Source organism: Salvia splendens, chromosome 15 (assembly GCF_004379255.2).
Source record: "Salvia splendens isolate huo1 chromosome 15, SspV2, whole genome shotgun sequence".
In the NCBI taxonomy this organism is placed as follows: Eukaryota; Viridiplantae; Streptophyta; class Magnoliopsida; order Lamiales; family Lamiaceae; genus Salvia; species Salvia splendens.
The window spans coordinates 12,056,642-12,071,008 of record NC_056046.1 but is presented as its reverse complement, the minus strand read 5'-3'; the positions used below and the strand labels follow the sequence as shown (position 1 = coordinate 12,071,008).

Sequence of the window (14,367 nt, the reverse complement as noted above, 5' to 3'; positions counted from 1 at the left end):
ATATCTTATATCCATTTATGGAAAAATATTACATATCTCATGAATTTATAAAAATTATTTACATGCTACAAAATTTCTAATTGCTTCTATGCATACGTGTTCTATGAACTTATGCAAATGAATACCAACATATATATAAGTACAGCCCCTGTAACCTCACTATTTATTAAAATTCCAAATAACATTCAAATATATCAGTTCATGTATATATGCATAAATTGAGTAACTTAACTTCATAATAATGGATATTAACATAACACTTATCAATAAAAGCATCTCAAACAAGTGATAAATATTATATACGATTGAGACAAAAGCATCTTAGATGAGAGCCGAAAAAAATACCACTTTATTATCATGGGATTGTTGCCTACTAATTAACTACTGTGATTAAATGAATTGATTCTAGCTAAATAGGTCAAAAATTAAAATTCGTATACAAATATTAGTTACAAAAGGATAATTCAATAGATACTTTCAAGTATTGAGTGGATAACTTAACCACAAACTCCTTCAAAACCCTATACTTACATTCTTATATAAATATAAGTAAAAATAGCATTTATATATCAAGTAACTAGAAGTAAAGAAAATTATGAAAAACTAAGAATTGGGATGGGCGAAAATTTACTCAAATCAGAGTCTACTACCTCTTCAAACTTTGATAGCTTTAAAGCTCTCGTTGTTTCTTCTCTATTTCCCCTCTCTTTTCTTTTCTTTTTTTTTAAAAAAAAAGCCTAACTCATATATATTATACTCCAACAACTTAGCCGACTTACTTCTGTAATTATCTATTATATGGCTTTAAGCAAATTAGAATATATTTTTAAAATTGGACAAAAAGTTATAGTTTAAGAATTTGACACGTTGCAATCAAACCATAGCTTACTAATAACAATTATATAATAATAAACTATACTAAAGTAACAATTACTTAACTAGCATTTCCTTAGTTTTATATGTATCATTATTCTTGTACACTTACGTTTATCATATATATATATATATATATATATATATATATATGGATGTATTCATTTCTTTTTCCCATATTTCCTCCTATTTCCTTCTTAATCTCAACCGTTTATTTTGTACATCCAAAGGGGCCCAAAATATTCAGCCTAAATATTACATTTTAATCCAATTTTAATCGTGGAATGGCATAATAGTGAAACAATATCTTGGTGGTTATGGAAATTTCCATGAAATCCTCAATTGAAGATCTTCCGTTTTTTCATTTTTTTCACGCGTGCAGACGCAATTTTTTCAGTCTCTCATCTTTGCAATTATTATTTTAGTATTTGGGACGTTGCAATTGTCGTCTCTCGGCTGCTGGATCCTCGGTTTTTCTGTCTTGTCATGTCGGCGTTGTTGCAATCATTTTTTTGTCATTAATGGACGAAGGTAATTCGTTTGTTGCCGACGGTGTAGAGATCTTTGTTCTCTCAAAAATGGAAGAAGGTAATTGAGTGCCGCGTTCGTTTGTTTTTGTATCGATTGTGTTAATAACAATAAAGATCAGTCTGAATAGTCGGTTGTTGGTGAGCAAGTTCGATTAGTCTAATTTAATTGGATATTATAAATGTGGAATTAATGTATTCACGTTTGTTTGTAGGTTTATGAATCCAATAGTTTGTTTGTAGGTTTATGAATCCAATAGTATATGGAGATTATCCAGCAATACTGCGTTCCATTGTAAAAAATCGGTTGCCAAAATTTACAGAGGATGAAAGCTTAATGTTGAAAGGGTCATTTGATTTCATAGGATTAAACTATTATACAGGAAATTATGCAGCACATGTCTACACTAGTTATTGCCTATATAATGCTCAATATGTGAACCGCAATACATACGAATAAGACGCTCCGTGTTTCGTTATTTGGCACACGGTTATTGTTTATCCTAAGGGTTTAATTAGTTGAGGGGCATGGGTTTAGTAGCTACGTCTAAAAAAACGGATACATATAATGCACCAAATGAGTATGCATAATGATATCTACTGTCTGTATAATGCATAAAACGTTGGAGGACGTAATGAAGGACCTCGAGTATGCATCAATCGTTTAGGTTTTTGATGTGCCGTGTTTAGATGTTTGGAAGACGTTACTTGTTTACCCCAAAGGTTTAATAAGCATAGGGGCGAGGGTATAGTACTTACATATATAAATCACGTTTTTTTGTAATTAAAATTTTTTACCGAATAAAGTTATGAAAAGGTGCACGGTTACATATAATGCACCAACTGAAAGTGCATAATGAAATTTATTGTCTGTATAATGCATAATACGTTGGAGGAATTAATGATGGACCGCGAGTATGCCTCATGAATTCAGTGTTTTGATGTGCCGTGTTTAGATGTTTGGAACACGTTACTTGTTTACCCCAAGGAATTAATAAGCATAGGGGCTAGGGTATAGTACTTACATATATAAATAACGTTTTTTTGTAATTAAAATTTTTTACCGAATAAAGGTATGAAAAGGTGCACGGTTACATATAATGCACCAACTGAAAGTGCATAATGAAATTTATTGTCTGTATAATGCATAATATGTTGGAGGAATTAATGATGGACCGCGAGTATGCCTCATGAATTTAGTGTTTTGATGTGCCGTGTTTAGATGTTTGGAACACGTTACTTGTTTACCCCAAGGGTTTAATAAGCATAGGGGCTAGGGTATAGTACTTACATATACAAATAACGTTTTTTTGTAATTAAAATTTTTTACTGAATAAAGGTATGAAAAGGTGCACGGTTACATATAATGCACCAACTGAAAGTGCATAATGAAATTTATTGTCTGTATAATGCATAATACGTTGGAGGAATTAATGATGAACCACGAGTATGCCTCATGAATTAATGATGGACCGCGCAGTTGGCTTTGATACGCGCAAACAAGCGATGAGGAAGGTCGATGATGTCACAACATGGTATCTCGTAGTATGCAATAGGGAAGGAAGGAAGAAGTCGGACGAAGATGACCAGTTGAATGCTCGGTCTGGTTTCAGTATCAAGCGGAAGAAGTCGGATGAAGATGCCCAGTTGAATACATATAATGCATCAAATGAGTATGCATAATGATATCTACTGTTTGTATAATGCATAAAACGTTGGAGGACGTAATGAAGGACCTCGAGTATGCCTCATTCATTTAGGTTTTTGATGTGCCGTGTTTAGATGTTTGGAATACGTTACTTGTTTACCCCAAGGGTTTAATAAGCATATGGGCTTGGGTATAGAACTTACATATATAAATCACGTTTTTTTGTAATTAAAATTTTTTACCGAATAAAGTTATGAATTTTTTTTACAGCGGCTAGGGTGTAGTATGTTTTAAGTCAAAAAAATGTTGTCCAAATACACGAGCTGCAGTAATTCATTTCGGGTTACACATGCATAGCGCGTAGGTATTTTTTAAAACAGACATACATAATGTACATTTTAGTGTAGTATAATGCGTAGTTTAGTTTCTATAATGCATTATTTGTAATATGGAATGAATATTTATCCTGACCCGTTTAATTTAAGTTGTGTCGTGTTTCGATGTTTGGCGCACGTTTCTTGTTTTCCCTAGGGGTTTAACAAGCCTAGAGGCTAGGGTCTAGTTTGTACGACAGCAACCACGTGATGCATAAAACATGATAAATAATGCATTCAAATAGCCAAATAATGTACATAATCACTCAAGTAATGAACATACAAATATTGCATTCATTCTTAAACTCATGTACAACAGCAGTCTAATGATGCATAAAACATGATAAGTAATGCATAGAATTAGCTAAATAATGTACAAATATTGCATTCACTCTTAGACAGACACATAATGCAAAATAATTAGCAAACAATGCATCCCAAAACACCAATAATGTAAAATTTTAATTGCCTGATGGGACTTTAATGATTAACTGATTTGATCTCCAATGTAAATATAAAACTAAAAACACACGGCTGATAATGATAAAAACAACAACTCACTCATATATTCAATAAATCTACCAATGCCTAATACAGTGCAAATACCGACAACTAGTTGATACATAACACTCGGGCTCAATCAACTAATGAGCACTTTCATACTCCACCGAGTTGATCTCCCTGGTAAAAAAACACCTAAAAAATTAAAACCAACCGCCTGATAATAACAAGCGCAGAAATTCACCCGTATACACAAAAATTATCATAATGCATACTATATCACTCAATCTATCAATTAACCCATGAACCTCCAACACCCTAGCCAAAACTTTCACTCGCTCCAGCCCATAATTCTCGACCCACCGTTCGAAGTTGAACTTGACAAGTGTCTCTCTCCAATACCGTGTGGCTTTAGACTGGTTTGCGGCACCTATGGTGTTATGCGCACAAGTAAGGAGCGTCCTTGCAAACTTGATTCTAAACATCTCTAAGTTTTTTTTTCCTTTTGCGCTCAGGCCGCAATCCCAATCCTTCTCCTTCTCCCCGAAGTACGTCTCCACATGGCGCATGACGTACACCCCGTCTCCATTGTTACTACGTTGTTCCTCCATGGCATTGTCACCACATGGGTACTGCAGCGTTGTACGAGCCATGCCATTTTCGGTTGTTTGCACTTGGTAAGTGCATCGGCAGTGAATTTTTCCTACAACAAATAGTAAAGGTTTGTAAGCAATCAATATAATGTTAATTTTGTTTAATACGATGCAACAAATCCGAGTAACCGCAGTACGTACCAGAAGTAGAGGGTGTGTGGCCATACTTGGCGCTGAAGGATACGTGAGGTTCTGCCAAGTTGTGGTCTATTATATTCATTTTGCCATCTGGGATATCGACATAATGCACGGCCTAAATCCAATAATGCACATATGTAAGTTGAAATTGAGTTGATCAAGCCATAGACACAATACCTACCATAATGCATAATATAATGCATATAATGAAAATTACAAATTACATAATGCACTGCCTAAATCCAATAATGCACATATGTAAGTTGAAATTGAGTTGGTCAAGCCATAGACACAATACCTCCCATAATGCATAATATACTGCGTATAATGAAAATTACAAACTGCATAATGCACTGCCTAAACCCATTAATGCACATATGTAAGTTGAAATTGAGTTGATTAAGTCATAGACACAATACCTCTCATAATGCATTTTATACTGGTGATAATGACAATTAACAGATAAATAATGCATTGCCTAAACCAAATAAAGCACGTACATAATGCATAATATAAATTTCCCCGAGTCTAGTGAGTTAAAGTCACAACAGCCTACATAATGCATCACATTCTGCACATCAAGAAACTTAACCACCACAGCTAATACCAATAGTAATGCTTAATATTCAGACTATAATGCATATATCTTGGTACATAATGTACAGACTAAGTTCAATAATGCACATAACTATTTGTCTTAAAACTAATTTGTAAAACACACAATACACTACACACACCTCTAAAATGCACCATATACTGCAACGTATGCTATTATTCTTTTACATAATGCACTACATATTTAAAAAGACAACATCAAAAGAAATAAGTCGGGATAATTACGTACAGCAAGACAAACATGATGCATTACGAACAAATAATGAATAAAACCCTACCCATAATGCATAAGATAAAACAAATAATGATCATTGTGGATGCACGTTTAATCATTTTATATCTAATCATCAAACAGATTCCTCTGTAACAATCTGAGGCAACAAACCAATACAACCAATGCCCAATGTTAAAAGCAACATAATGCATACATCATAATACATAATGCACTGTCTGGCATAAAAAATGCACACATAATTCTTACATAGTGTATTCTGCAGCACACTAACTACTCTACATAATGCATAATTTAAAACACACAATGAATCTCCAAACATATACATAATGCACTAATACGAACAAACAATATATGTATATACTCTTAAGCACTACACATCTAAATACCCCTAAAATGCATTCTTTACTGCAAGTCATGAAACTAGACATCTAAATAATGCTTTGCATATTCATAAAAAGTGAAAACACATAAAAAAATTTAACGAAGCAATTGACCTCAACACAATTACATAACATTGTCCAGTTATCCCCTTTTTACAATGTATAATGAGCAACAAATAGACATGCAAGGAGCATTCCTCACAATCAACAAATACGCTATTAAAAAGCACAACCAACGATGGAAATATACATGCATCCTATGATGCTTGAGAGCGCGGACGACCTCTTTTTGGCATATTTGATCTGACATAAACCAAAAAATTTAAGATACCTGAATCGAGACGTGGTAAACCCAACACAATATCCAGCACTCATAATCAGAGACAACCCTAGACGATTAACTAGGTAATTCCGATATTCTACAGCCTAGGCATACGCTCAGTTGAATGTTTTCTATTTACATACCTGCGAGATTTGTTGAATATTCGTCGAAACACGTCAACGCCGGTCGATTTTGTGGCAGATGTAACCACGGTGGAGTGTAATCGACAAAATCTGTGGCGGAGGCTGTGGAAATCGAATTGTGGCAGATGTAATTAGGGTTTTAGAGAGTGGAAGGAGTGGGGAGAGTCGAGGCGTCTGCTGGAGTAAAGAAGGAGAAAACTGAAGAGTTGGAAGATTGCAAATCGCGTGAAATTCGCCCCAACCAAAAAAATGGGCGGTTCCATTTTTTCAATTTTACTATATTACCCCCATAATGCACAACGAAAGGAGCTATAATGCAACGCGGAAATAATTAATAAGGATTAACGTGGTCCGTTGATTGGAATGATCTAACGGTTATTAGTAAGAAGAGAAAAGGATCTTAGAGTGGGAAAGGAGAATACTGCTCCCATATATATATATATATATATATATATATATATATATATATATATATATATATATATTATATAGGGATGTATTCATTTCCTTTTTCTATATTTCCTCTTTTTTCCTTCTTAATCTATACCGTCAATTACATCAATCCGATGGATGCAAAAATTCGCAGATCATATTAAATTATAATCAATTAAATATCTAAAAAGGGCAGATTTGGTAAAATATTATGTTGCAGTTATGGAAATTCCATGATTCTCGCCTTGAAGATATTCACGTTCTTTTTTTCATATCTCACGTTGAAGAAGCAGGGCTTTTAGTCAGGCGCACAGTTTTTGTATTTCGATTTCTAGCAGCAAGGTTTCAAGTTTCACACTTCTCAATTTTGGTGTGAATCAATACGTGGTCTTTCAAGCTTGTCTAATTGGTGTCGTAGCAATCGATTTCGAGCAATAATAATGGAAGAAGGTAAATCTGATTTGGCTTTTTTGTTTTTTTGTTTCGGATGTTAGGGTTCTAGTTGCAGCAGGCTGATTATGTGATAGTTAATCACCAAGTATTTCGTGTAGTTCGTTTTCATGGTATTATATGATCGCTTGCTGTGATTATTTGATCGCTCGATGTGATTTTTTAAGAACAACAATGTTCAGGATAGTGTAATTAATCAGCAAAGAATTTGACGACTTCCTTCAGGATTTTGCTCTCGGTATATAAGCAGCAGTTGGTTAAAACGATGCATGTAATGCACAAATTGATCACGTATGATGAATATTTCTGCCTATGTAATGCATAATTCTTCACCAGCAATGCATAATACCTATGTAATGCATAATTTTTTTTGTCCGTGTTTTGATATTTGTCGCACCTTACTTGTTTTCCCTAAGGGTTTAATAAGCCCAGTGACTAGGGTATAGTACGTACACATTACTAACAACGTGTAAGAGTAGTTCGTGTTTGACCTATAAATTCATCACGTAAGTTTCCAGTGCACATAGTATACCGAATAAAGTTCGTACAATTAATGCACCAGTTCAATATGCGTAATGGATTATATGGCCTGTATAATGCATAAAATCTTATTTGCAATGTCTATGTTGTACCAATTAAGATAGAACAACTAGTAGGTCTCGTTTGTCTAGGGATTAGTTATCGGTTATTAGTTTTGATTTTTGGGGCACGTTTCTTGTTTCCCATAAGGGTTTAATAAGCCTATGGGGTAGGGTGTAGTACGTAAACATTAATAACAACCGTTTAGCATAGTTTGTGTTTGACCTATAAACAAAGCACTTTAGTCTCCAATGCACATTGTATGCTGAATAATGGTCGTACAAATAATGCACCAACTGAATATGCGTTATGGATTATATTGTCTGTATAATTAATAACAGCTTATTTGCAATGTGTATGTTGTACGAATTCGAATATGAACGCTAGTATGTCTCGTTTATCTAGGGATTAAATATCGGCTAATATTTTTTTATTTTTGGTACACGTTTCTTATTTTTCCCTAAGGGTTAATACGCCTAGGGGGTAGGGTATAGTACGTACACATTACAAACAACGTTTAATATTAGCGTGCATTTTATGTATGCATACATCACGTACTTCTCCAATTTATATATGTTACACATTAAATTAATGAAAATTGTGCATTAATTGTTTGCTTACTACATTGCAAAGTTGTACTTTTATGCTGACCCCTCTTTTAATTATGTACAGTGGTCGTTGTACCTGAATGTTCTCCCGATCTGAAGCCTGTTGTAGGTCAGAAATTCCAATCCTTGGACTTCGCTTTCGCTTGCTACGAGGTATATGCCCGCGCTGTTGGCTTTGATACGCGCAAACAAGCTATGAGGAAGGTTGACGATGTCATGACGTGGTATCGTGTTGTATGCAATAGGGAAGGAAGGAAGAAGGGTGATGAAAATGACCAGTTGAATGCCCGTTCTGGTTTCACTATAAAGCGTAGGAAGTTATCTAAGCGGTGTGGTTGCACGGCTAGTATATCGTTTAGGTTTTTCTAGGAAGATTGCTTGTCAGGTTACATAATTGAGGAGTTCAACGAGATTCATAACCATCACATGGTTGAAACGGAACATCAACAATTCATGTCGAGTAATCGCAAGCTGGATGATGTACATCATAAATTCATCATCGACTGTTCCAAGGCTAATATAGGACCCACGCTCACATTTAAGGTGTTGAAGGAAATTCTTGGTGGGTTTGACCTAGTTGGTTGCACTGTTGTGGATATCAGGAATGCCTCACGGGACATCAAAGCATACGCACAGGGATTTGATGTACAAATGGTGTTGGATGATAAGAAGAAGGAGATGTCTGAGGCGTTCACCTATCACTACGATGTTAACGAATCCGACCAGTTGGTTGCTCTGTTTTGGTGCGACGGTTTGATGAAGCAAAATTACCACATGTTTGGTGATATTGTGAGCTTCGACTCCACGTACAACACAAACAGGTTGAAACTAACTAATGTGTTGTTTACCTTGTAGTTTAGTGATATGTTCTATATCGTGTGCATTATTACTGTACGTCACTGCATTATGCACCACCGCACTTTCCATTATTCAATGCAGCACTTTGCATTATGATATGTTTACATTCTCTGATGCCATGTTAATACGATTTATTCAGGTACTGTATGATCTTCACCCCTTTCACTGGAAAGGATAATCATGGTAGTCCTGTGACATTTGCGGCCGGATTGGTATGCAGCGAGAAAACCGGGGCTTCTGCTTGGTTGTTCAGACATTTTGTAGATTGTATGGGTGTAGCACCCAGTATGATTGTGACCGATCAAGATTTGGGTATAAGGTCAGCGATTGAAGAGGTCCTAGTTGGCACATGCCACCGTTGGTGTATGTGGCATATAATGCATAAGCTGGCTGTCAAGCTACCAAACAGATTGTTGCGGGACGACGAGTTCAAAAAGGAATTTAACGCTTGTGTTTGGTCGGACCTAGTTGAGCCGGACGAATTCGAGGAGGAGTGGAATAGATTGGTCGAACATCATCAGCTAGAGGACATCGACTGGTTCAACACATTGTATGCGTATAGGAAGTACTGGATACCGGCGTATTTCAGGGATTTTCGTATGGGATCAATGATTAGGACTACGTCCATATCTGAATCAGAGAACAGTTTTTACAAAAATTTTCTGAAGCCCCGAGCTAACATAGCCGAATTCTACTTGAATTTCAACCATGCCACAGAATTCCAGCGGAACAGTAGAATAGCTTTGGACTACCACGATGCCACTGCCATACCCATACTAGCAACTACTCTGCCGTTCGAGAAACATGCTTCTACGTTGTTTACCGATAGTATGTTCAAGAAAATACAACAAGAAATTGTGGAGGGTAATGACAGATGTCGTGTGCTGGGTTTTATGTCCGGAGAAACGGTTGACACATACAAGCTTGGCGATAGCAAGCGTAATGCATACTTTGTTCGTCATGACAAGACTGATGATACTTACTCGTGCGAATGCAAACTATTTGCTCGGCATGGTTATTTGTGCAGTCATATATTTTTCTTGTTTCAGAACAATGAGGTGAAAAAAATCCCGGATAAATACTGTGACAGCCGATGGATGAAGACTCCCTTAGCCAAGGCTGTACATGGGGAGTTGAAGGATCCCGTGCATACCCATTCCTCCGCTGACGATAGGCAAACTGTGTCTAAGCAGGCGATTTCGATGTTTTATGGTTTTCTTAGACGGTTTGAGACCGACATCGATATATTACGTGCATTTGTAGGTGGCGTTGAAGAACTTGGTAACTCTCTTCAAACTGGTACTCCGGCAACCCAGCTGCTGAGAAGGGGTGTATGGTTGAAGAGTTTTATGGAATGGTAAGGCCAGAATCTGTTGCGGTTCATCCTCCGGATGTCGTGAAGACGAAGGGTCACGCCAGCAGCTCTGCGAGTCGTCTGATTTCGAAGAGAGAGAAGGCTATAAAGGATGCGACAAGGCCTCTTAGAAGGTGTAAGGCGTGTGATGAGATGGTTCATCACGACTCCAGGAACTGTCCACTGCTTAAAGAGATGACGATGGAGAAAGATGCACGCAAGGGTAAGAGAGCAGCTTGAGCTTCGTTTTTAAACTGCGCATCACAGCTTTTGTTTGGCCTCTATTAGTATTGTTGTTCAAATTTGTTGACGAACTGTTATAACTTGAAACAGGTGGTTGTTGCATTAGTAGAATTTTGTGGTTATTTATTGGATTATATATACGTCGAGTAGTTAATATATGTGTGTAGTTAACTCAATGGTGCCATGGATACTTGTGTTCCCTACTGCATGCAAAATAATGAACATTTGTTGATGCATAATGCACGATTTTAATTAAATAATGCACATATAAACAAGATAAATGTAATATACCAAATACAAAAGTATGTAAGACACTAAACAATTACACGACTGTAAAGGACTTCACAAAACAACTTACGCATATAAACATGATAACTCTCATAATGCATAATATATTGTAAATAATAGTGTAATAAGTAATCGTAATGCACTACATAAACAAACGTACTGCACATAATACATGTCTGAATAAGTGCATTATTTGTGATACACCGTGCATTATATACTGTGTTATTTTCCATAACGTGGAATACATTATGGATCCTTCAAGTAAATGCACAACATCAAAACAGTAAGGCATACAACATTTGTTGATGCATAATGCACTGTTTTAAATAAAAATGCACATATCTACTCTCTCTAACTATATCCACTTTTACAAAAACAATGCATCACATAACATAAGTAATGTCAAATTTTATTTGGCTGATGTGGACGGTGATGCTTCACTAATGTAATGTACCAAATACTAAAGTACGCATAAAAACAGAAAACCAACTTACACGTATAATCAGTATAACTCTCATGATGCATAATATATTGTAAATAATGCCCTTTGTTTGTATACATAATGCAATGTATAAATAAACTTAATCCACATAACACATTTCTGATAAAGTGCATTATTTGTGTTATGGCGTGCATTAATTACTGTGTGATTTACATAACGTGGAATACGATTAGGATTTGTAAAATAAAATTAGACATCATCAAAAACGTTAGGCACACAGTATACGGATGAATAATGGCATGTATTCCATTCATAAGTTATCTTCCCAAAATCATTGTCCAATATCAAAAAACTACTAAAAAGTGGGGAAAGTTGTTAGTTCTAAAGCAAAAAATCAACCAAGCAGTCAACGAGGTCAATAACATCCATCACCCTAAAGTCGAACCATCAATCCCTACAGTCCATAATTCTCGACCCACTATTCAAAGTTGAACTTGGCCGGTCTCTCCCTCCAAAACCTGGTCGCCTTAGATTGGTTTGCGGCACCTCGGATGTTGTGTGCACAAGTCAGGAGCGTCCGTGCAAACTTGATTCTGAACATCTCCAAGCTTTTTGTTCCCTTTGCGCTAAGCCCGCACTCCCAATCTTTTTCTTTTTCCCCGAAATAGGTTTCCATATGGCGCATCACGTACACACCATTCTCCATCGTTACCAAGATGTTCCTCCACGACATACTCACCACATTAGTAGTGCAGCTTCGGACAAAAGTATAGTCGATCATGTTTTCGCCCTGTAATTGGTTTAGGCTCAACCTGACGACCAGAAGTACCAGGAGCTATCTCGGCTAATCTCTGCCTGAGTTTCGTTGCAAGCGCAACTGGAATAATGTCATCTACCGCATCTTCTATGTCTACTCTAAGTTGTTTATCTGAAATGGCACAAACAACACATCGTGAGCAGATGTCATAGAATGAGTAATGCATATATAACAACATATTATGCTTAAGTCATAACAAATAATGACTTGAGTATTTTTCTTAACAACCACAGCAAATACCATTACTAATGCTTAATATGCCTACTATAATGCATACATGATGGTACATAATGCACAAGTTAATTTCAATAATGCACGCAACACTTTTTCTTGAAGCCAGTTTGTATAACACACAAGATACACTACATACACCTATAAAATGCACCATATACTTCAACATATGCAATTTTAATTTTACATAATGAGATAAATCGGGATAATTACGTGCAGCAAGTCACACATGATGCATTAGGAACTATTAATGAATAAAACCGTACCCATAGCAAACACGGTTCATTAACACAAAACAAATGACTTAAGTGTTTTTCTTAACCACCATGGCTAATACCAATAGCAATGCTTAATATAAATACTATAATGCATAGATCTTGGTACATAATGCACAGGCTAAGTTCAATAATGCATATAACTATATGTTTTAAAAATAAATTGTATAACACACAATACACTAAGCTCCTTATTACGAACCACAGATAAGATTATTACGAACCAATTGACCGCAAAAACAATTACCTAAAATGGTCCAGTAAAACCATTTTTACACTGTATAACGAGCAACAAAGAGACATGCAAGTAGCAATCCTCACCAAAAATAATACTGAAAAGCACAACCAACGAGTGCAATTTACCTGCATCCTGTGATGCTTGCGAGTGCGGACGACCTCTTTTTGGCATATTTGATCTGGAATAAACCGAAAAATATAAGATACCTGAATTAAGATGTGGTAACCCCAACACAATGTCCAGCACTCATAATCAGAGACAACCCTAGACGATTAACTAGGTAATTCTGATATTCTACAGCCTAGTCATACGCTCAGTTGAATGTTTTCCATTTACATACCTGCGAGATTTGTTGAATAATAGTCGAAACACGTCAACACCGGTCGATTTTGTGGCAGATGTAACCACAGTGGAGTGTAATCGACAAAATCTATGGCGGAGGCTGTGGAAATCGAATTGTGGCGGATGTAATTAGGGTTTTAGAGAGTGGAAGGAGCGGGGGGAGTCGAGGCGTCTCCTGGAGTAAAGAAGGAGAAAACTGAAGAGTTGGAAGATTGCAAATCACGTGAAATTCGCGACTGCCAAAAAAAAGGCGGTTCCATTTTCTCAATTTTACTATATTACCCCCATAATGCACAACGAAAGGAACTATAATGCAACACGGAAATAATTAATAAGGATTAATGTGGTCCGTTGATTGGAAGGATCTAACGGTTATTAGTAAGAAGAGAAAAGGATCTTAGAGTGGAAAAGGAGAATAGTGCTCCCCTATATATATATATATATATATAGAGTTGTGATCATATGATAACCCCTAAATCACGTAATAACCCTATAACCAAACCTGAACCACACATATTTTCTAATCTTGTGGTTGAGATTCAAACTTAGATTTACTTCATAAAAAAAGCGCGGGGGTAAATATGTCATTTCCCTCATTTAATTTCTGAATTTCGCCAAATATCACATAAAATGATAAAATGATATATGTTAGGTTTATTGCATAGAATGATAGTTTTGCCGGATAGAATGATACTCTGAGTTGATAAACTGATACTTTTTGACTGACTGATAAAATGATAAAATGATAGGTTTATTGCATAGAATGATAGTTTTGCCGGATAGAATGATACTCTAAGTTGA

The 14,367-nt window shown here is 36.0% G+C and overlaps 1 protein-coding gene across 1 annotated transcript; it reads left to right on the top strand.

Moving 5' to 3' along the window:
• The first annotated feature begins 4,685 nt into the window (after positions 1-4,685).
• On the top strand, positions 4,686-10,930 carry LOC121766708 (protein FAR1-RELATED SEQUENCE 5-like). The gene is made up of 5 exons (XM_042162971.1): positions 4,686-4,851; positions 8,543-8,773; positions 8,864-9,299; positions 9,476-10,635; positions 10,704-10,930. Exons 1-5 carry the CDS (start codon positions 4,686-4,688, stop codon positions 10,928-10,930), a joined length of 2,220 nt encoding a protein of 739 aa, XP_042018905.1.
• Positions 10,931-14,367: the final 3,437 nt, after the last annotated feature.

Bases quoted from the DNA above. Each gene is read 5' to 3' on its own strand.
- LOC121766708 (XM_042162971.1), top strand. From the start codon at position 4,686: ATGCAACAAATCCGAGTAACCGCAGTACGTACCAGAAGTAGAGGGTGT. The intron at 4,852-8,542 runs GTAAGTTGAAAT...AATTATGTACAG, and splicing joins AAATCCAATAATGCACATAT to TGGTCGTTGTACCTGAATGT. The intron at 10,636-10,703 runs GTACTCCGGCAA...TGGTAAGGCCAG, and splicing joins TGGTAACTCTCTTCAAACTG to AATCTGTTGCGGTTCATCCT.